The sequence below is a fragment of the Globicephala melas genome, chromosome 1 (genome assembly GCF_963455315.2).
Source record: "Globicephala melas chromosome 1, mGloMel1.2, whole genome shotgun sequence".
Taxonomy (NCBI): domain Eukaryota; kingdom Metazoa; phylum Chordata; class Mammalia; order Artiodactyla; family Delphinidae; genus Globicephala; species Globicephala melas.
In genome coordinates this window covers 4,671,742-4,695,147 of record NC_083314.1, presented here as the reverse complement: position 1 = coordinate 4,695,147, position 23,406 = coordinate 4,671,742, and the positions used below count along the sequence as shown (strand labels likewise).

The window sequence follows — 23,406 nt, the reverse complement described above, 5'->3', positions numbered from 1 at the left end:
AAGCAAATTTACCACTTCCCAAAGGACCAGAGTGAATCTTAAAGACATAGTGAAAGAAGTAATTAACTTCCCAATTTAACAGTGATTTTCAGAAGCCAATGTCCTTTGAACTCACCCGTGCTAGGGAGGGCTGATCTTTCAGAACTTGCTCACTGGCAATAAATATCTCTTGGTTCTTACAATACATAAGAGACAAAATGAGTACTTTACTTTCATGGGAGAAATTTACACAACAATTTGCTGTGTATTTGAGACAAACCCATGTAGCCACATTATCTGCTGAAAATATTTGAATAGCATTCATTACAAATGTTTTAAATGCTGATTTGCTAGTTCTTGCTAGAAAAATCTTGAAGCACTTTAATTCTTTTTTTTTTTTTTTTTGGTCGGTACACGGGCCTCCCAATGCCGTGGCCTCTCCCGTTGCAGAGCACAGGCTCCGGACGCACAGGCTCAGCGGCCATGGCTCACGGGCCCAGCTGCTCCGCAGCATGTGGGATCTTCCCGGACCAGGGCACGAACCCGTGTCCCCTGCATTGGCAGGTGGACTCTCAGCCACTGCGCCACCAGGGAAGCCCAAAGCACTTTAATTCTTGACTGAGAGTACAGAATTCTGTGGATATTTAATGGTTTTGAAATGTACTTTCAAAATAAGCATTTACATTAGATATTAACATTTCATAAAATCTCTGTGATATTCTAGTGGTTATAATGTCAAGTCTTGAAAAACTCATGTGATGGAATATTAATGAAATACGAAATTTTAAGAAAATCACAGCAGTTTCTCAAGCCTTGTCATATTTTTATAATGGAAATTCTGCAAACAAACAAAAATTTCTTTTCCACTTGTGGAGGAACAAAAATGCCTATGACCATCAATTTTAACCTGACATCACAAAACTAAAACTGTACTAGTAGGTGAAGACAAGTGTTTTCATCCCAGTTTTGCTGGTCATTAACTGCACAGCACTGGCACGTGACTTTATAACCTATTATTGAAGTCAAATGAAATTACTGAGTGGACTTTACATAAACGTTTATCAACCAGTTGGATTTAACAATACCTAAGATATTGTATTGAGAACAGGTGAACAAGATTTGAAACCTATCACAGACTACTGATTCAAAAGCTTATATGTGGGGCTTCCCTGGTGGCACAGTGGTTGAGAGTCCGCCTGCCGATGCAGGGGACACGGGTTCGTGCCCCAGTCCGGAAGGATTCTACATGTCGCAGAGTGGCTGGGCCCGTGAGCCATGACCGCTGAGCCTGCGCGTCCGGAGCCTGTGCTCCACAACGGGAGAGGCCACAACAGTGAGAGGCCCGCGTACCGCAAAAAAAAAAAAAAAAAAAAAGCTTATATGTGAGGCTTAAAATATAAAAATAACCATCAGACATAGAAATACAACACAGTCACTCAAATTCCTTTACCAAGATTATTTCAGATATAATAAAAATCCTCTCCTTATCAAATGAAACGTCAACTTACTAGCAACTAACATTCAAATAGCTTTTCGTGGTATATCTAAATATATCATTTCATAAAATTCCCCAACTTTCTCAAAAACTGATTCACTAAATTTCTCAAATGGATAAAAGGGAACATCAAAAGAGATTAACTTTTTTGCCTCACATCACACATTTAGTGACTGTGATTTAAACCAAAATCTTCTAGTCTTTGGGTATTAAGAACCTAGACATCTTTGTCTTACAGTTCTTATTAATAAAGGTAAAGTGTTTCAATATCCAATATTTCTGAAATGTATTTTTATAAGATATTTAGTTACTCCTGAACAAATAATACTGTCAAATTTAGAGAATACATTTTTATTTCTCAGCTCTCCACAGCTGCCTCTATCATCTTAGCACTTACAGTATGTTTCCTTCACCATTTAACAAAGTGTTAGAATCACTTCATACATACAACTCTTCCACAGAAAAACACTTATTTTCAGAAAATCCAGAGCTTTTCCTCCTTCTCCAAGGCATTTTTCCTTGTCCTTTGTACTTCATTCCCACTAACTGTGAACCTGCATTCTTTCGGCTTCAATGACGTCATACAAATCTGAGTTTCTCCTTAACTGCTCCTTCCTCCAGTCCTCTCCCTCCATGTACTCTCTTCTTCCATACAACTTCTTCGGGCAATTAGACCTTACCCTCTGCTCTATCCTCTCTACATTCTGCCCTTTAAATTGCTCAGTTATTCCTACAACCATGTCTGCAGATGACTCCCCAATTTGGGTTAACAATTCCAGGTTAGGGCTTCCCTGGTGGCGCAGTGGTTGAGAGTCCGCCTGCCAATGCAGGGGACATGGGTTCGCGCCCCGGTCCGGGAAGATCCCACATGCCGCAGAGCGGCTGGGCCCGTGAGCCATGGCCGCTGAGCCTGCGCGTCCGGAGGCTGTGCTCCGCAACGGGAGAGGCCACAACAGTGAGAGGCCTGCGTACCGCTAAAAAAAAAAAAAAATTCCAGCTTATCCTTAGCTTTCCAGCCCCCAATCTTTAAATGACTACATAACATTTATTTCCACTTTGGCATTAAGCAACAAATGAGGATTCAGACATAAAGGGGCAGAGAACATAATGCTGTTAACAACAAGGGAACATTTCACAGAGGTGGGAACTGAGCTAGTTCTAAAGATACATAGTCTACAAGAGGTTTTAGAGGAAGCTGTACAACCAAGAAAGCACAATGTTCACTCGAGAAGATGAACAGAAAACTGTGACCAGAGTAGAGAATCAATTCGTGGGGAAAAAAACTGAGACAGAAAAGTGAAAAGCTGGATTGAGGCTAAGAAGTGGATGGTCCTGAAAGGCCAAAAATTTGGACAAATTCTACCGAAAATGGGGGACTACTAAAGGTTTTCATCAGGGGACTTTACATAGTTGAAGGAAGTTTGATCTTACAGCCTTTAGAAGGGACTGGAAGGAGAGGCTGTAGACTAAGGACTGCTTGAAGTGATGAGCACCCAGACTAGGCTGCTGCCACCAGAAATATAAAGAAGGAAACCACAGAGGGGAATATTATGATCAAACAAAATTACAGGGGGAAATCTAAGCAAGAAGAAAGTTATTACCAAAGAAAGAATGAAATAAGGCTAACAGTTTCCTTATCTTGCAAATACCATATGCTAACACATATATATGGAATCTAAAAAAAAAAAAAAAAGGGTTCTGACAGACCTAGGGGCAGGACAGGAATAAAGACGCAGATGTAGAGAATGGACTTGAGGACACGGGGAGGGGAGAAGGGTAAGCTGGGACGAAGTGAGAGAGTGGTATGGACATATATACACTACCAAATGTAAAATAGATAGCTAGTGGGAAGCAGCCGCATAGCACAGGGAGATCAGCTCGGTGCTTTGTGACCACCTAGAGGGGTGGGTTAGGGAGGGTGAGAGGGAGACGCAAGAGGGAGGAAATATGGGGATATATGTGTACGTATAGCTGATTCATTTTGTTGTACAGCAGGAACTAACACAACATTGTAAAGCAATTATACTCCAATAAAGATGCTAAATATCAAACAACCACCAAAAGACCTATTAACACGATTACATACATTTCAAATTGCTTTCTCCTTCAATTTCTCTTGCATCATTATATATTTTCCTTCCTTAATCAGGACAGTTTATTGTTATTTTGGAAGAACCAAAATCAACATAGGTAAATTTTAACATTCTATTATATGCCAAATTAATGAAGAAAATTAACGAAAACATTCATATTTTGTGATTATTAATTTTGAACACTTACAAAGCCTCCCAAAGTACTAGGGTGATTTTAGTTATAGACAGTACAGTTCATTAAAAGTTTCAGTGGTAAATAATCTATACCACCACAACCTTACTGCTTTGAGAAACTTTAATCATATTTCCAGTATTTGGTGATTATACTAAAAGATGTATTGAAGTATGGGGAAAGAGTTTTTTAACCCAGAATCTTTATCATATAGTTGGTTATATAGTACATTTTCAATACTTATTATGTACTGTTTTCATTTTATGAGAGGTATTTGGTATTGTATACTTGTGTGGGTGTGGGTGTGTATTTTCTTATTATGGACGGATTTTACCTGAAAATCAATGTTCCTTGCAATCAAAATATTCTCAGATATTTGGTAACTTTTAGCATATAATTTAAAAATCTGTGATTTAACAACTACCGAAGTATACATCTATCATATCATGTTATGATAGTTAAAGCATGTCAGAAAGCCTCAATATCACCATGTAGTAATGTCAGTACAGGCATTAAAGTCTTCATGGCAGCATGGGTGACTCAGCAGAGTTTCTAAACTGCTGTGACTCAAAACATCAATTACTGACTCAATACTTACCACACTCAAATTGACAGGAGTGTTTGCCTTTGGTACTGGCTGGTTATAGAGTGATTTGAGAGTTTCATTCAAATCATCTTCCTAGAGTTTCAAAAAAAAAAAGTACATTTTATAAATGAAATAGGAACTAAGTAAATACAATTAAAACTACTTGACAAAATCATTCACTGTGCCTACTCACTTCAGACGTGTTATATACAGGCAGACCCTGGAGATATGGGGGGGTTCAGTTCCAGACTACCGCAATTAAGCAAATATAGCAATAACGCGAGTCTCATGCATTTTTCAGTATCCTAGTGCATATGAAAGTTATGTTTACACTACACTGTAGTATATTAAATGTGCAATACCATTATGTCTAAAAAAACACAACGTCATACCTTAATCTAAAATACTTTTTTAGCATACTAAACAATGCTAACCATCATCTGGGCCTTCAGCAAGTCAGAATCTTTTCACTGGTGGAGGGTTTGCCTCGATGTTGACTGCTGCTGACTGATGAGGCTGGTGGGTGCTGAAGGGTGGGGTCGCCATGGCAGTTTCTTCAAACAAGGCAATAAACTTTGCTGCATCAACTGACTCTCTCTTTCATCGGCAGTTTGCAATGCTGTTTGATAGCATTTTACTCACAGTAGAACTTATTTCAAAATTGGAGTCAATCGTCTCAAACCCTGCTGCTGCTTCATCAACTAAGCTCATGTTATATTCCGAATCCTTTGTTGTCATTTCAACAATCGTCACGGCATCTTCACCAGAAGTAGATTCCATCTCAAAAAGCCACTTTCTTTGCTCATCCATAAAGAAGCGATTCTTCTTCTGTTCAAGTTTTATGATGAGATTGTAGCAATTGTCACATCTTCAGGCTCCACTTCTAATTCTCATTTCCTTGCTATTTCTACCACATCGGCAGTTACTTCCTCAAGTCTTGAATCCCCCCAACTCAAAGTCATCCAATAGGGTTGGAATCAACTTATTCAAGCTCCAGTGAATATTGATATTTTACTTCTTCCCATGAACCAGAAGTGTTCTTAATGGCATCTAAAATGGTGAATCTTTCCCAGAGGGTTTTCAATTTACTGTGCCCAGATCCATCAGAGGAATCACTATCCGTGGCAGCTACAGTCTTCCGCAATGTATTTCTTAAATAATAAGACTTAATAATAAATTTTAAAATGATAAATACAATAAATATAAACATAAATTTAAAATACTGATAATAATAAATAAAAGTCAAAATTACTCCTTGTTCAACGGGCTGAAGAATGGATGTTGTGTTAGCAGGCGTGAAGAAAACAATAATCTTGTTGTCCATTTCCATCAGAGCCCTTGGGTGACCAGAGGCACTGTCAATGAACAGTAATATTTTGAAAGGAATTTTTTTCTGAGCAGTAGGTCTCAACAGTGGGTTTAAGATATTCAGTAAACCATGCTGTAAACAGATGTGCTGTCATCCAGGCTTTGTTATTCCATTTATAGAGCACAGGCAGAGTAGATTCAGCATAATTCTTAAGGGTCCTAGGATTTTTGGAATAATAAATGAGCATTGGCTTCAACTTAAAGTCACCAGCTGCACTAGCCCCTAAGGAGTCAGCCTGTCCTTTGAAGCTTTGAAAAGTAGGCACTGACTTCTCCTCTCCAGCTATGAAAGTCCTAGATTGCATCTTCTTCCAACAGAAGGCTGTTTCCTCTACACTGAATATCTGTTGTTTAGTGCAGCCACCTTCATTAATTATCTTAGGAGATGTCCTGGATCTTGCTGCAGCTTCTACATCAGCACTTGCTGCTTCACCTTGCACTTTATGTTAAACGGATGGCTTCTTTCCTTAAACCTCATTAAACCAACCTCTGCCAGCTTCAGTCTTTCCTTCTGCAGCCTCTTCGCCCCTCTCAGCCTTCGCAGAGTTGAAGAGAGGTAGGACCTTGCTGTGGATGAGGCTTTGGCTTAAAGGAATGTTGTGGCTGCTTTGATCTTCTATCTAGACCACTAAAACTTTCTCCATATCAGCAATAAGGCTGTTTTGCTTTCTTACCATTCATGTGTTCACTGAAGTAGTACTTTTAATTTGCTTCAAGAACTTTTCCTTTGCATTCACAACTTGGCCAACTATTTAGTGCAGAGGAACGCTTGCATTTTCCATTTTAATTTTAAAATCACAAACCTAGTTTTTAAGAAATAGGTACAATTTAAGTAAGATTATTGTACTAAGATGCAACTTTGATGCAACATGAAAATATTCTAAATACTTCTTTTCTAAGTAGCTCTTAGTTACTATTTGCCCCATGCTAAATGGGATGACGTAAAATATATAACACGTCTATTCTATGGGATTTGTACAGTAATAATGTACCTTGATGTGCACACTCACTTTTCTGAATTACACATACGAATCCAGTAATAAATACGTGAAGGTAGCTTCTCATATACATAGTTATTTTTATTCTCTCTTAAAATGTTTATGTTGGGAGAATAAACCAAAGGTAAAGGCAGTTGTTCAAATAAGTTAATCATTCATTTTAAGGGATATGGATACAAGACACACATGACTTCTCACAATTTCTCATAACTTGACTATGAAAACTTAATAATTCAGATCTCTACAAATTCTTGCAAGAGTGTGTACTCAAAACTGCCTATTTTCGTTAGTGTATATATGTCAATGCTACTCTCACTTCACCCCAGCTTCCCCCTCTCCCCCGTGTCCTCAAGTCCATTCTCTATGTCTGCGAATGTAAAATAGATAGCTAGTGGGAAGCAGCCGCATAGCACAGGGAGATCAGCTCGGTGCTTTGTGACCACCTAGAGGGGTGGGATAGGGAGGGTGGGAGGAAGGCTCAAGAGGGAGGGGATATGGGGATATATGTATGCATATAGATGATTCACTCTGTTGTACAACAGAAACTAACACAGTATTGTGAAGCAATTATACTCCAATAAAGATCTATTAAAAAAAAACAAAACTGCCTATTTGAAATTCTCTTTAGAATGACCTAACAAGAAGGACCCTAAAGCATTCATCACTTGACCATTTAAGCAGTGAAATGTACCACAGGATATTGTGGATGATAGTGATGTTCTGTGTATACAAAATCCTTATGGAAACAAATTTTTTAAATGTCTAGCTTTTAAGAATCCTTTGTAGTTGCCTAATGCTGATCAGGTAAGGATAACTGACTGTGAATCTAAATTCCAATCTAAATACCCTGTGGCACTGAATTAACAATGAAAAGAAAAATTATTACACTCATAGATTTACTTCCAGTTATTGATTAATACTGTGAACTTATAATATTTTTTTCCTCTAATTAGGAACACAAATGTAGTCTCCCTCACTTCCTCTCTTCAGGAAACCACGGTATGTTTTTTTACATATTCCAGTACTACGTATGGTCTCAGGGAGCATATGACATACAATAAGTATAAGTTTCTGAAGGTAACATATTTAAAAGTTGGACAACTAATACAATTAATGTTGGTTCCACATGTTTACTCAAAAACACAAAGAACAAGAAACTATAATGAAGTAGAATTCTGGTTTTGGGTTTTCGATGCAATAATTGAATACTGCTATTTCCAGTTATTTTCTTAGGAAAATGAATGACTGAATAGCTTAAATATAAAATTGTTCAAGTGTAAAATGACCTTCTAATGAATATTTCACAGAAGTACATCAAGTGTAGAGAGGGAAATGTTTACACACACAGCACACGCACACAAACCCTGGACTTTTGACAAACACTAAGAACATGCTACTATGTTATAATAATAAAATTTGATTGCCAACTTAGGAGATTGCTCACTAGAAGAGTAAAAGAAGTGTCTTAATTTATTAATAATACATTTAAATTCTATTTAATAAAAAGTATCTGGAGTAGTATTTGTATTGAGTTTAGGTCTGTTTTTAAAGATATTTACACTGAATCTTAAAAGATGAGTGTTCTACCAGTGTTCTAGGAAATTTAAGTGGCTCCAAATAATGGGATAGTATATTGTGTGTAGAAAAGTGGGAGCAGAGAAGCCAAGAAGGACTATCAGATGGCAGATCATGAAGCTTCTAACATGTCAAGCTGCACACGTTTAGATTTTATTCTAAGAAAAAAAAGGAACCACTGAGAGGATTATAAGCAAGCAGTAAAATGATATAATCAGGTTTCAGAAAGATCATTCTTAGAGATCAGATTATGGTGGTACTTAACAACTAAGAATGTGCATAAGATGCCCATAAGTAATTTCTAGAGAGAAGAGAAAAGAAAACTAAGAACACCAAAATTCTAGGTGTAGATAAAGGAAAAAGTTCAAAGAAAGACTGAGGCTATAACTAAAAGCAAAGAAAACACAATGTCAGATGACCAAACAAAATACAGTCTCAAGTGAGGAGGAGTATCAAGTAAGAATTTAAGCAGATAGCCAGAGACCAGAAAATATACCCTACATTTCAAAATTAGAAAGCAACAACAGGCAATCACTGCAGATATTTAAAAAAAAAAACTTATTTGAATTAAATTGCATCAAATAGCATAGCTAATATCTTAGTAAATTAGTCCTTGTTTAAAATAGGGAAGAATGATTAAGGGGAAAATTTACAAACTATCATCCCAGAGAAGTTCATTAATTCAAAGCAAACTTCAGTTTCTGTTTTGTTTTTATTTTTAACAAAAAAGGATAAAGGTGTAAAGATAAATATAAGAGCTAAAGTTATAAAATTCTCAGAAGAAAAAAAGAAAGCTTCATGCATGACATTGGATTTGAAAATTATTTCTTGACATGACACCAAAAGCACAAAGCAACAAAAGACAAAAACAGATAAATTGGACTTCATGAAAGTTAAAAACTTTTGTGCATCAAAGGACACTATCAACAAAGTAAAAAGACAACCCACAGAATGGGAGAAAATATTTGCAAAGCAAATATCTGAAAAGGATTAATATCTGAATATGTAAATAACTCCCACTCCTCAACAACAACATGAAGACGCGATTAAAAAATGGCGAAGGACTTGAATAAATAATTCTCCAAAGAAGATATACAATGACCAATAAGCACATGAAAAGACTCTATCTCGCTAATGTTTAGGGAAACGCACATGAAAGCCACAATCATATACCACTTCACACACATTAGGATGGCCATTATAAAAACAAAACAAAACAAAAACAAAAAGTAACTGCTGGGGAGGATATGGGGAAACTGGAACCCTGTGCATTGCCCCTGGGAATGTAAATTGATGCACCCACTGTGGAAAATGTTATGGCAGTTCTCCAAAAAGTTAAACACGGAATTACCATGTTATTCAGCAGTTCTACTTCTGGGAATATACTCAAAAGAATACATGGACTCAAACAGTTATTTGTACACCCACGTTCATAGCCGCTTTGTTCACAACAGCCGAAAGGTGGAAGCAACACAACTGTTCATCTAAATATGAATGAATAAACAAAATGTGGTGTGTGAATAACAATATTATTCACCCTCAAACAGGGAGGAAATTCTGACATACACTACAACATGGATGAACTCTGAAACATGAAGTGAAATATGCCAGTCACAGAAGGATCTATATTGTATCATTCTACTTATACGAGGTACATGGTCCCATGCAGACAGACAGAAAGTAGTATGATGGTTGTTGCCAGGGACTTGGCAAGGGCAGGGAGGAATGGGAAGTTGCTGTTTAATGGGTAGAGAGATTCAATTTGGGAAGTAAAAAGGTTGTAAAGATGATGGTACTTATCACTGCAGCACAATGTGAATGTATTTAATGGTACAGAACTGTACACTTAAAGACAGTTAAAATGGTAAATATCATGTTAGGTGTATTTTACCACAATTTAAAAAATGGGGAAAAAACATGACTTACCAGTTCCTTAGCCAAGTAGTCTGCCAGAGTATTTAGAAGCTTGTAATATACTTCAAACCATGGCAGGTAACTGTAAAAAAAAAAAAAAAAAAACTTTAAAAATGTGTGTGTGTGTGTGTATCATTTAGAATCAAGAAACAAGATGGCAAAATAACATCAAATCTAGATTATTTCAAACAGGTTGATCCTGGAAGGCAAAAAAGAACTATACCCATGTTCTCTTTACTGTTACAGTAAAATTTTACATATAATATACTATTAGTTTTCATAAAGTAATCAGAATCCAAAAATTCCATTATAAAGGTTATTCATTACACGCTTCTATTTTATGTTAGCAGCACCAAAAAATCACTTAATCCCACTGTGTGGTAAGCATGGTATGAGTGCACCAAAAGCACTCATAGAATAAAAATTAACCACTGTAATAAGATAATATCAAATAAAAACTAATTTTAAAAAGCTTTTAAAACAAAGATATAATCATTTCTTTTCAAATATTACTGAATTAAGTATATAAAAAATAGAATTATGTGCTTATTAATTAAATCAATTCTTTGGAAATTGATGTTTACGTAGGATGGTAAATTTCAAAATAAATATCAGTACAAGAAAGCCTATTTTAAAAATTGTAAATATTATAAATAGCATTTAAGTATCAAAAACACGTATAATTTAAAAATCATTTTGATTCATTTTGCTAGATACAAATTAATTTTATGAAAGCAAAATACTAAATCCAAAAATCAATTGCACAAAATAAAATCTGTACTCCTTTTCAACAAATTAAGGTATGTATATTTAAAATCTATCCAAAGTTTTTAATTGTTTATTAAAATGTACACTTTTCACATATAAGAAGAGTAAATCACAACACACACCAGTGTAGTTAATTATCAGTTAACAAATACTCATTTTTTTCTTCAAAGAATGACTACAACAGACTACTTTTTAAAGAGAAAAAAGTGTGATACTTTTACTACACAATTATATACTGACAAGAGTACAGATACACAAAACAGATTTCATAATCAATGACTAGAGCTTAGAAAAACAGCATTCTTTCTGCATTTTTTTCATATAATGTCTGATTTATTAGTGACCATGAATGATGCTTTTTAATTAGGAGTTGCCTGAAGTCATAACAAAAGAACAGTCAGGTAAATGACAGCATCCTTACTCAGCAGAATGCTATAGAGTTCTTTAAAATGATCATTATAAATAGTAAGTAATGATATAAAAGAGACCTATCATATTTTAAAATATCTACCAACTTTTCATTAAATCTAGCATATTGAGTAGTACATCCATTTATCTCTGTGCCCTTTGAAAATGCCACTAAAATGACTGTAAATAAATAAAAAGGGTATAAATTAATGAGGACAAGGCAAATGCAATAGAAAGCAACAAAGGTGAATGGCTTTGTAAAGGTGGTAAGCAAGCAAAGAATAACTGACTTTGCAGAAAAGAGAAAACCAAAACCTGAGTGTCAAGAGAAGGGAAAATGACCATTAGCCAACAGACTGGCCCCCACAGGATCCTGAGACACTGATCTGGGAATTTTTCAAAGGAAAAAAACACCTCAAAGGCCCTATATTTTCTTGTGAAACTAACCACTGCACATACAATGATGCTAATTCAGTTTAGTGCCTCTATCTTAAATATAAATTAACGGTCTAACCACCAGATATTTGAGGAAATACAGACATCAATACAAACATAAAAGGAACTCCAAGTAAACAAAGACAATACAAACACCAGGTGAAAGTTTCAAAAATTATCATTAATATCCACAGGAGCTGAATAAAGAACAGGATGCTTTTTTTTTCATTGTTCTAATCTAGTATTTATTTTATTTTTTAACATCTTTATTGGAGTATAATTGCTTTACAATGGTGTGTTAGTTTCTGCTTTATAACAAAGTGAATCAGTTATACATATGCCCCCATATCTCTTCCCTCTTGCGTCTCCCTCCCTCCCACCCTCCCTATCCCACCCCTCTAGGTGGTCACAAAGAACCGAGCTGATCTCCCTGTGCTATGCAGCTGCTTCCCACTAGCTATCTATTTTACGTTTGGTAGTGTATATATGGAAGCAACCTAAGTGTCCATCAACAGATGAATGGATAAAGAAGATGTGGCACATATATACAATGGAATATTACTCAGCCATAAAAAGAAACGTAATTGAGTTACTGTAGTGAGGTGGATGGACCTAGAGTCTGTCATAAAGAGTGAAGTAAGTCAGAAAGAGAAAAACAAATACCGTATATATATGGAATCTAAGAAAACAAAAAAGATCATGAAGAACCGAGGGGCAAGATAGGAAGAACAGGATGCTTTTAAACAAAATGAAATATAAAAAAGGAAAAAGAAGTGAAAAAATAAATTTTTAGACAATAAGAACAAGTTCTTATAAATTCAAAATACAAATGCTAAAAAAAATTAAAATCAATAGAAAGGGGGCTTCCCTGGTGGCGCAGTGGTTGAGAGTCCGCCTGCCGATGCAGGGGACATGGGTTCGTGCCCCGGTCCGGGAAGATCCCACATGTGTGGAGCGGCTGGGCCCGTGAGCCATGGCCGCTGAGCCTGCGTGTCCGGAGCCTGTGCTCTAAAACGGGAGAGGCCACAACAGTGAGAGGCCCACGTACCGCAAAAAAAAAAAAAAAAAGAAAGAAAAATCCATAGAAAGATTAGAACCTAAATGATGAATATCTCTTAGGAACTAGGATAAAGAGATAAACAGATAGAAAATAAGAGTAAATATTAAAATATCAGTGTATCAACCTCGACTATCATGTAGTTGACTAATAGTGGTTCTAAAAAAAAAGAGGGGATAAAAGAAATGAAAATTTCATTTTAAAAACTACTAGAGGGCTTCCCTGGTGGCGCAGTGGTTGAGAGTCTGCCTGCCGATGCAGGGGACATGGGTTCGTGCCCCGGTCTGGGAAGATCCCACATGCCGCGGGGCGGCTGGGCCCGTGAGCCATGGCCGCTGAGCCTGCGTGTCCGGAGCCTGTGCTCCGCAACGAAAGAGGCCACAACAGTGAGAGGCCCGCGTACCGCCAAAAAAAAAAAAAAATTACTAGAAAAATCTCGGAACTTTAGACATGAGTTTCCACATTGAAAGTGCCACTGGGGTAACTGTAAAATAAATGAGCCAAACCAGAGTATCACAGTGAAATTGCAGAACAGGGGCAACAGAAAAGCACCTAAGAATTTCCAAAGAGACAAAACAGGTAGCGTACGAAGGCATCAAATCCAAAATGTCCCTGAACCTCTGTCTCAACAGCAATTCTGGGAAGTCAGAAGATAATGCCTCCAAAAGGCAGAGGTTAAATCCCTTGCAACCTAGAATTCTTTGTCCAGAGAAACTATCAATCAAGTTTGGGGATAGACTAATAGCAGTTTCAGTCTTTCTAGAACTCAAAAATTTACCTTCTCCATAATATTCTTGGGAAGCGACAAAATGCAAGAGTGAAGTAGAAAGGAGGAATATGGGGATATAGAGACAAGAAACTGAATTCCAGGGAAGAACAGGTAAGTCTAAGGATAAATGTGCCAACGCCTGGTAAGCAACCAGTCCCGATGGAAACAGGAATGAGGGCATTGGGTAGGATTTTCTGGGACAGGGGGTTGCAACAAGCTGACAGCCTCATGTGGGAGTCTCGAAAAACCTGGGTGAGTATGTGCCAAAGCTCTGACGGTTTGGGGAAAATCTAAGAATCAGAAGTTAGTATAGATAATCTCAATTTTCACGTTTAAGTTACTCAACTCTTCTAACCCTAGTGCTTAGATAGCTAATCTACTTTCTACCATATCTTTCGCTTACCAAAAAAAACCCTTAAACATTACTAATACTGTTTTTAGATTATCAACTCAATATCATGCAAATTACCACATCGTATTTTCCATACTCATTATAACTCAATGAAATAATTTTCATGGAGGATGTCCTGCTAAGACACACTGTAGTTCCTTGGATACAGTACAATTTCTTTGATTTGAAGTCATTTCATAGTCACATTTCAACTTTTAACAGCCTGAAGAAATTGCTATTTCAAGAAAATGTCAATGTGTTATGTAATTCAGATCTATATGCTCAGATGAGATGAGACCTAATCTATTTAAGGAACATGAAGGTCTGTTTCTATCCTGCTCTCAAGAATCTTAAGATAAAGCAAGATTTATTGACTTTAGGTGGTTTGCATGTCTACCTGTTAATCCTTATACTGTCATTTTCACCTTACTCAAATAATGTGGAACCTTGTTTAAACTTCCTTCCTGGTTCACTATAAAAATAAGATATGTAATAAATATCTCATAATTATAAGTTATTGCAAAGTGAGAGAATCTCTTTTTTCTAGACCAAATGTTCTGGTTTTCTCATCTTTACGTTATTACTTTTCATCGATTATCTTCCCCTTCCAATTTCTTTTCAAATTATGAAAGCAAACTGGAATCCAATTTTTCATTAAAAAGCTAGTTTATACCAAAAAAAACACAATTTATTTGTAAGATTATGGACCTGTTTTTGAAAATGAAACAAACTGAATTAATAATTGATTAACAGTCAGTTTACTTTTCAAAATTTAACAGTGCTAGGTATTTTGGTATCATTTTACAATTACTATTATTTTTTATTATCTCCAAGAATACTTTCAACTGCATTGCATCCTGATACCAGGCTATGTTTGTTCTTTATACAGGGATGCTGGATTTTGTTCTCATGTTCATTCAACTCTTGACTATTATATATAGATCACTGCTATAAATCAGACTAATATAATTTTTTAACTATTACAACAAGGCTTACACCTATGAGATATTTCTCACAGTGATCTCTAAGGCTCCATCATGCTTAGTTATTTCTGTTTGGACAGTAAGACTTACTAGTCAGGTCTATGCCCATCTAGGGAGTAGAGAGCAGAATCTAAGAATCAGAGATTCCACACATTAAAATAACTGGAAGTACAGAGAATAAAACTTCTTAGGCACTAACTATAGGTATGAAAATACGCTAGGTACTTTATACGTGTTCTCTCATTTAATTCTTATAATAATACTATGATGTATATTTGACTAAACTAAGGTAAAACAACTTATCCAGGGTCACAAAGCTACCAAATGGCAAGCCTGAGATTAGAACTCTGACTGAGCAATAATACATGTTCAGGGGTCTACCAATCACCCAATACAGGCATGTACTTCTATAATACCCAGCCTTTGAATAAACATTGTCCAATGACCAGATGTTTTCAGGAAGCTGCATAAAATGTGAACAAAATTCATTCATTCTAGTTTAATCTTAAATCAGTCTACTTATAATTTCTGTACACTAAAGTAAATCCTATCTTCTAAAATTTGTTTAACTAATGTTCAGAGCATTACCTTCCTTTCTGCCTCTTAAATTATATTTTATTCATATGGGCAAATTTCCCAGCAGATAAACATCTGTTTGACTCTTTCATTTCACAGATTGGTAATTCCTTCCAATTATAGATTTTAGTACTGCTTATACGTTCATCACTGTGGATAAAAATTTTGAAAAGGATATGGCCTGCAACATGGTACAAGATCTCTGCCCAAACAACATAAATCTATCAACATCTAAGTAAATTTCGATCAATAAGAAAGAAGACTCATAACTGCATTATCTATTGTCTAGCCAACATTTTTCTCTATATACAATGTGTTCATGAGAGATAATGGGACAGACTCTCAAATTTCTACAACAGCACTGCCTGATACACCAGTAAGTACCATCACCATAAAGAACTGAGTTTAGTTACACACAATGTGCTTCGTGAACATGTACTGGTTCTTGGTGATAACTAGCTCCTTTTTAAGAGTACATATCATTCATGTTTTTTTAATGAAAACATCACTTGTATCCAAGTGGCACTACTCTGTAACCTAGTCACGCTCTTAGGATGTCAAGGAAACAGGGACATTTTCCGCTGCAAATAAACAACAGCATCCAGAGCGGAGGGTGCAAACTGGCTACAGGCAGACATACCCAGCCCACAGTCATATTCTGTTTGGGCAACGCACCATTGTTGTTGTTGAACTGAGTAAGTGGCCAACTTCTAAATCAGATAATTCACTTAAAAATCTAGATTTCTTCTCTTAAAAACCAAAAGAACTGGCAATACTGGTTACACGTTTTTTTATTTTAACTTTGCAACAAATACCTAAAGCTGGGTAACAGCTTCTGTCTTTGGATGGGGCATGTGCTATTTATTTGGATCACCCCAATTTCCTACTGTCAGCCAAACCTGCTTATCTCATTTTAGGCCCTTATCTTGTCCCTACAGGTAACTGAATTCACAACCCCTGGTATGGTGCAACTATTCAACAGGAAGTCCTGCTTACTTTTTTATATGACAAGAAAATGGTCCAGGGTACACAAAGTCGTCAATAATTCAAATATTTTAACAAGATGCCATTGCACACTTTAAAGATAAAACGTGTGCCAAAAAAATACATACACACATAGATATAAAATAAATATTATAAACTATACAAGCTTATCTTGCTCAGGTAAGAAATGTTATTTCATGTTTTTATTTTTGTGGTTTTTAGATACTTTTCAAACAACATAAGTTCAAAGCAATTAATTTTTAACTAATGTATAAGCTCCTAAGCTGATGGTCATTAAGTTAAAATAGTTTTCACTAAATTTTACAGTCCCAATCTGTTTTTGTACAACCAAACACAAAAATCCCAGAAAGTTTTAAAAAATGTATTCAACATATAATGACTAAATAAGATACTTTACTTGAATTTTATAAAACTGAAAATGTAGTTCTTTAACAAAGGATTCCTGGGACTCTCATAGTCTTGTAAACATACATAAATGTAAAACAAATACATGAAGGCCAATTATTTTAAAACGAAAGTCAAAGCATCTCCTAAGATTATTTCCTTAATTTTTCATAAAGACAAGGCAAAGGACAGATGTATATGTAAAGCCATGCGAGACTTCCCTCACACTTGGCTTCCACTATCGAGCTGATAAAACTTTTACATCCAAAAGTCAAAGGTTAAATAAAGGAAAGGAAATGTTTTTTGTCAAACAGTCAGGTAACCACTAACAGTCTAAGTGGTCAGCAGGAACCTAACTTAGAGTAATCAAATAAAACGAAGGAAACTGCCTTTCCGTAGAAAAATGTCTAATGTCTAGAGGCTGTTTTTCTGCCTGGAAAATTGACACAAAATGTGTAAAATTGAAACATTCTGCTTCTAAGGGACTTGCTTCAAGGAAGAGTGTGAAAGCCTCAAGTTTGGTATGAGTTACAGGGGATGTGGGCAGGGAGGACTACAAAGGCCCCAAACATCAAACTGTCTTCCTTATGAAAGTATTTAATTTTGAACCCTTGGCGACAACTTTATAGTTGTAAAATTATGTTAATCAAATTAGGGGAAAAGTTACTTCTTGCATTTTTGCTATTATACAAAAGCAATTCTAAATACAAACAATGGCATGATTTAAATTAGTAATATCTCAGGGTTTGTTTGTTTTGTTTTGTTTTGCGGTACGCGGGCCTCTCACTGTTGTGGCCTCTCCCGTTGCGGAGCACAGGCTCTGGACGCGCAAGCTCATCGGCCATGGCTCCAGGGCCCAGCCACTCCGCGGCACGTGGGATCTTCCCGGACCGGGGCACGAACCCGTGTCCCCTGTGTCCCCTGCATCGGCAGGCGGACTCTCAACCACTGCGCCACCAGGGAAGCCCTCAGGGTATTTTTAAAATCTTGTTAAAGTAGGAGAGACATGCCATAGAAAAGGCTAAAGCATACAAAAATTCAAAATTAAATATTGACTTTTATATTAAATAAACCTGAATTGTAATATTTCTTCTATAGAGAGAGAGAATGAAACAAATACAAATTAAATACACTTACTTTCAAAACTTATAATAGCATAAATCCAGTCGAAGAAGAACCCATGGTTTTGAGAGCATTGTGTGCAAATTTTCTAGCTTAGAACTCTAAGGTAAATCTAAATTACTTTCAAGTCTTATATAATTGCATCATCCAGGATGAAAAGTAGCTTTAAAGCTTTATGTGAAAATTTTCTAGCTCATAACTCTAAGGCATAGAGTAGTTTTTATTAATAATGTATATAAATCACTTAGCAAAATGCTTGGCTTATAGTAAACAAACACTAAATGATGTTGTTATTAATTTATGTGTTATTATTAGTATTATCATTGTCACCTCTAACCTAAAAGTCTTTGTTATTCAAGAAATCCAACACTCAGAGTTATTTTTTGCTTTTCTAATGAAAATTTACTACCAATTTGTATTTAATTTTACTTTGTATTAAAAAATCTTAAACATCCTTAAATGTATCCCATTTTCATTATGACTACTCTTTAGGGACCTAAAATATTTTAAACTGTTCGATGTCAACAAAAACTCAAGAAATATTTATACTTTTAAAATTTAGATCATTAAAACATAAACTCAAACATTAGAAGGTAAAATAAATGAAGAGTTTTATTTTAAATGAGTTTTTTGATGAAGATATAGTTGATCACAATAAAAAATTTTAGTGTTTAACAGGATATAAAGACAACAGGAGAAATTATTAATTTCTATCTAAGAATCTTAAATCACTGATACTAAAAATGACCTCTGAATAATCAATCTAGTATTATCTCGCAACAATAACTAAAAATGTAGTGTGTTTCAATATAAATGCACTACTTTTTCACAAAAGACAGCTTCAAGAAAAAGATGCTAAAATTTTTTCATATTTGAAAGTCATAATATACTCCAGGTAAAGAAATAAGTAACTAATTTAAAAAACTATAATCAGAAAGGAAATCATCTTTATGCTAAATCTCAACTTTTAAGAAAAAAAGTGAAATGACCAATTGTCAGATTAAGCATGTACAAAAATTCTCAGCACTTACAGTGGATAATATGAAAGCCATAGAAGCTTTTTCAATTTATTAACTGCTTCTATATATATTCATTCACTTTACCAACTGTGAATAAACACTACAGTTAAATATTTAGTTTGCTATCCAATAGAAAGATTTATAAATGTGTCTTAACAAGACATGGAAATAAGTCTAGAATGAATACCAAAATTTAAGCAATGATTATGTTTTACAAATATAAGTGCCTTTACTTTCTTTTTCTTTATTTTCTTCCAATTTTTCTATAGTAAAATATATTACTTTTGTTAACAGAAAAGCATGGTTAAAGACACATATTTCTGTGTCTTGCTTATTCAAGTATTTTGTCATTTTTCTCAATAAATTTTAGCCCTATTAATGCTTAATTCTAAGAAGCCTTAGAATTTAGGACTTAGAATTAAGCCTGAATTCTAAGAGGACCAGGACATTCCCAAAACACTGAATGCAAACATTACTCTAAAGCCCTGGCAGCCACCAGTGAACACTCAGAACACTAGCAGAGGTGGCCTTCTCTCACAGAACCCCTGGAAGCAGCAGAGTCTGGAATTCAAGAAATTGGCCTTTAAAGGAAGAGACCTGATTGCCCCAACCAATCCCATGAATAATTCGTTTGCTGCTTCTACCTTCCCTTCCCACAACCCTTCAAAAATGACTAAATTCTAAGTCTTGGTTTTATATGAAGCTAAACAAACTTTCTCCTACTACATCTTAAGGATACGATGAAATTGAGTGTTGTTGGAAGAGAAAAAATAATAGAAAATAAATTGTAGGTGTAGTCACATTTCTCCTGTCCTCTCACAAAGCATTTCCACCACGTTGAACATTCTGTGTTGAAATTACAGAAAAACACTAATATCTGGCTCTAAGATGGTGATGGGAAGGTCACCTCACAAGTAATATTTTTTTGTCTTCCAAAGATCATTCTTTTGCACTGTGATTCCAAATTTCAAGCGTGTAGAATGAAATGCCTGTTCCCTCCCCATTCTTAATTCTGCTAGTCAACAATGACCAGCTGCTGCCTTTGGAGTATCTCCACGAAAACACACTTGTAGGACCATTTCCTGTCCTGGTTGTCTTACCTGACAAAAGATGATCTGGGTAAATTCCCACACATTTTTAATATGCTCTTTATATAGTCCTGACATCTCAGAATTTTAGTGCAGGAAAAACTGATTAAAATTACTTTTGCTCACTGCAAAAAGTAGATGAATGCTGAAGTGTACAAAGTCAAAGAATTAGAGATCTATCCTTTTATAAGTATATACAATCATATATTAATATATAAATCTGTTATTGACTACTCCTTAAAATATACATTTATATATACATATAACTTGTTCTTTACAAACGTAAGAACACACTATAAATATTACCTTGAAACTTTTCATCATTTCACAATATATCATAAACATTTCTCCAAGTCAGTATCTGTGTGTATAATTTTTCCTAACAGATAAATAATATTCCATTGTACTAGTCATTAATTCATTAACGTATTTATTCAACAAATATCTATTAAGAGTTTACTCTTGTAGGCACTGGGAATACAAAGCATCAGTGAACAGCACAGATAGCATTCCGGCAGGGAGGGGGCACAGAGTGGAGCCTGGGGAATGGGCCCTAAAGCACCTAATCAGTTCCTCCTGAGAGACATCTACATCCAGTGGTTTTGCTCTTATAAACCATGTCATAATAAATAACTTTGCTCACCCTTTACTACTCACCACTGGGAATATTCCTGAGATTTAAATTTCAAGAACTGGAATTAACTGAGTCAAGGAGAAGGAGACTTTAAAAATCTGATAGATATTTTTAAATCCCCCTTCAAAAAGTCATGTCATTTTACAGTCCTACAAGCAGCACATGAAATATCTATTTCCCCTCATGCTTTTTATTTTTAGTTTTTCATTTCTGCCCATCGTAATGTGCTCGTTTCTTTTACCTTTAGTAAGGCTGAGCATCATTCACAGGTGATGTGTGTGTGTGTGTATACACACACACACACATATATGTATATATACGCTATTCACATTTCCTCTGTGAATATGCCGTTCAGATGCTTTATGTATTTTTCTATTGGGTTGTTTCTCTCTCTTATTATACTCTATGGTGATTAACTCTCTGTCACAGTGGTTGTAAATATAGTCCTACCAGCTTATTATTGGAATATTCAATTTCCTTACTATATTTGTCACCAAACAGAAGTTTTCATCATTATGTAGTCAAAGGATGCCAACGTTTTTGGCTTCAGGATTCAATGTCAGGATTCAAAGGCTCTCACAGTTACAGTAGTTTTTAAAAATCAACAACAATCTCTTCTAGCACGTTTAGAGTCCCATCCTTCCTTTCAACACGTATGAAGTTCAATCGAAAGTGGTGAAGACTCAGTGTAGTCCGTGGACAAACCAGAACCCAAAACACCATTATTCCTCTCACTACAGCACTCACCGAGATTTGCCAAAATTATTTTCACAGACATACACCGATTACACCTTAAAATAGGTATTTACCTACCCATCACAACTTTCTAAATAAACTGCTGAATTTGATTATATTTTAATTCTCTGTTCTCTAATTTACTGGCTAGTCTCTAAATTGGCTATTCTCAAAGAACACCGTTGCATACTACTTTCCAGGACAGTGACTGAGACATGCCATTAACATCTATGAGATGGCAGTCTTTTAATTTTCTAGGAAAAAATAAGCTGTAGGATAGAATTTTCTCAATTTAAGATTCTCACTCTCCTCCACAGTTTTTCATAAAGCTTTGATACCTACTATTTCTTATCTACTGGAAAGCACCGTCAAATAACAAAAGGAACATTTACTCTTTTTAAAAAGACTAAATAACCAATAATGCTTACTGTGAAAGGTTTTCTTTATTGGCATAGACGATTTTTTTGGTTTTTATTACACTGATATAAGTGAACCATATTTTCTGCGGGTGAGACTGTTCTTAATGTAGAACGACAACATTCAAGTCTCCTTCCACCCAGACGGGTTTGAGAACTACATAAAAGTAACCTGATATGGTAACTGCTCTAGAATCTGCTTCCTACAAATTAATGACAACTGGTTTGGAGATACAGACACGATACTAACCCTTCAATCATTTAACAAATAGCTATAGTTCATATTTTGTGTAAATATTTCGAGGTTAACAATGGCTTTCCTAAATTGAAACAGAAATGGCTAAGAATGTTTATTCTACAAGCCCATTCACAGGGACTATTGTGAAAATTTAAAAACGTGCTAATTATTAATAGGTTCATTGTATTCAAAGTATGTTAAGAGTTCAAAACAAAGAGAAAGATTTAGACTCTTTAATTATGGATATCATAATTAATTTATGTAAAATAGATTCAAATATTACATAAGAATGATGTCTATAACTTACTCTCAAATGGGTCAGCAAAAACAATACTACAACAGAGAGACATACAGAATTTGTGTGTGCGTGCGTGCATGCGTGCACATGCGTGTGTGTGTGTGCGTGTGCGCGTGTGTACACTGAGAGAGTGGGGGGAGGTGGGGAGAGACAGAAGCAGGCTAACAACTGTGAATCTAGGGGATGTGTAGACAAGAGCTCATGGTACTATTCTCGAAACTTTTCTGTAAATTTGACTTTTTAATGAAAAGATATTCTGAGTAGAATTTATAACTTAACCCTCAAAGATTGAGAGGAATGTAGCTAAAAAGCAAATGAACATTAAATTTAATGTTATTTCTTTTACTATAAACATTTCTATAGAATCTAGCTTGACCAATATCCGTATTGTAATCACAGTATAGAGTCCTATTTGTATAGAACACACCTACATTTCTGAGTCATCAGGACATATTAAAGGGAAGCTAACCTTCCGGACCGTCCTCCTCAGCACTAGCAACTCAAACCCAAGGTCCACAGACAGAGAGACGCGCTCTCAACTGTCTACCGAGTGAGTCCAGGCCAACCAGGTAAGTGATGGAGGCGGACAGGCAGGGCTTGTGAAACAAGCAGACTCCTGACACAAGGAGACACCTGCTGCTCAGCACCAGCTCAGTGTTGCTGGGACAGCAAGACCAACGCTAGCAAAAGGAACGAAAAACGTGAACTTTATGCAAAATTTCACTAAAATTTATAAGGTTAGAAACACCTTCTAAAATTTTTTAAGCACCATGAGGCCAAATAAAACACCTCTAAACACTTCTGCCCAGAATCACCAGCTTGCAACCTTTACCTTCAACCAACAATTCACTTTCAAAAATCCAAGTTCTGGGTCAGCAATAGAACACATATTAACTTAAC

General features: G+C 35.7%; 1 protein-coding gene across 4 annotated transcripts in view; it reads right to left on the bottom strand.

The window, feature by feature from the left end:
* DENND1B (DENN domain containing 1B) overlaps positions 1 to 23,406 on the bottom strand; it is a 253,377-nt gene that overhangs the window by 132,159 nt on the left and 97,812 nt on the right. For 3 of the 4 annotated variants that reach the window (XM_030884092.2, XM_060294108.1, XM_060294197.1), the window contains exons 6-7: positions 10,193 to 10,262; positions 4,338 to 4,418 (exon numbers count right to left, since the gene is read on the bottom strand). In XM_030884092.2, coding sequence (XP_030739952.1) covers positions 4,338 to 4,418; positions 10,193 to 10,262 — 151 coding nt within the window. The remainder of the gene's footprint in view (positions 1 to 4,337; positions 4,419 to 10,192; positions 10,263 to 23,406) is intronic. The other variant, XM_060294160.1, reaches the window with a different exon arrangement.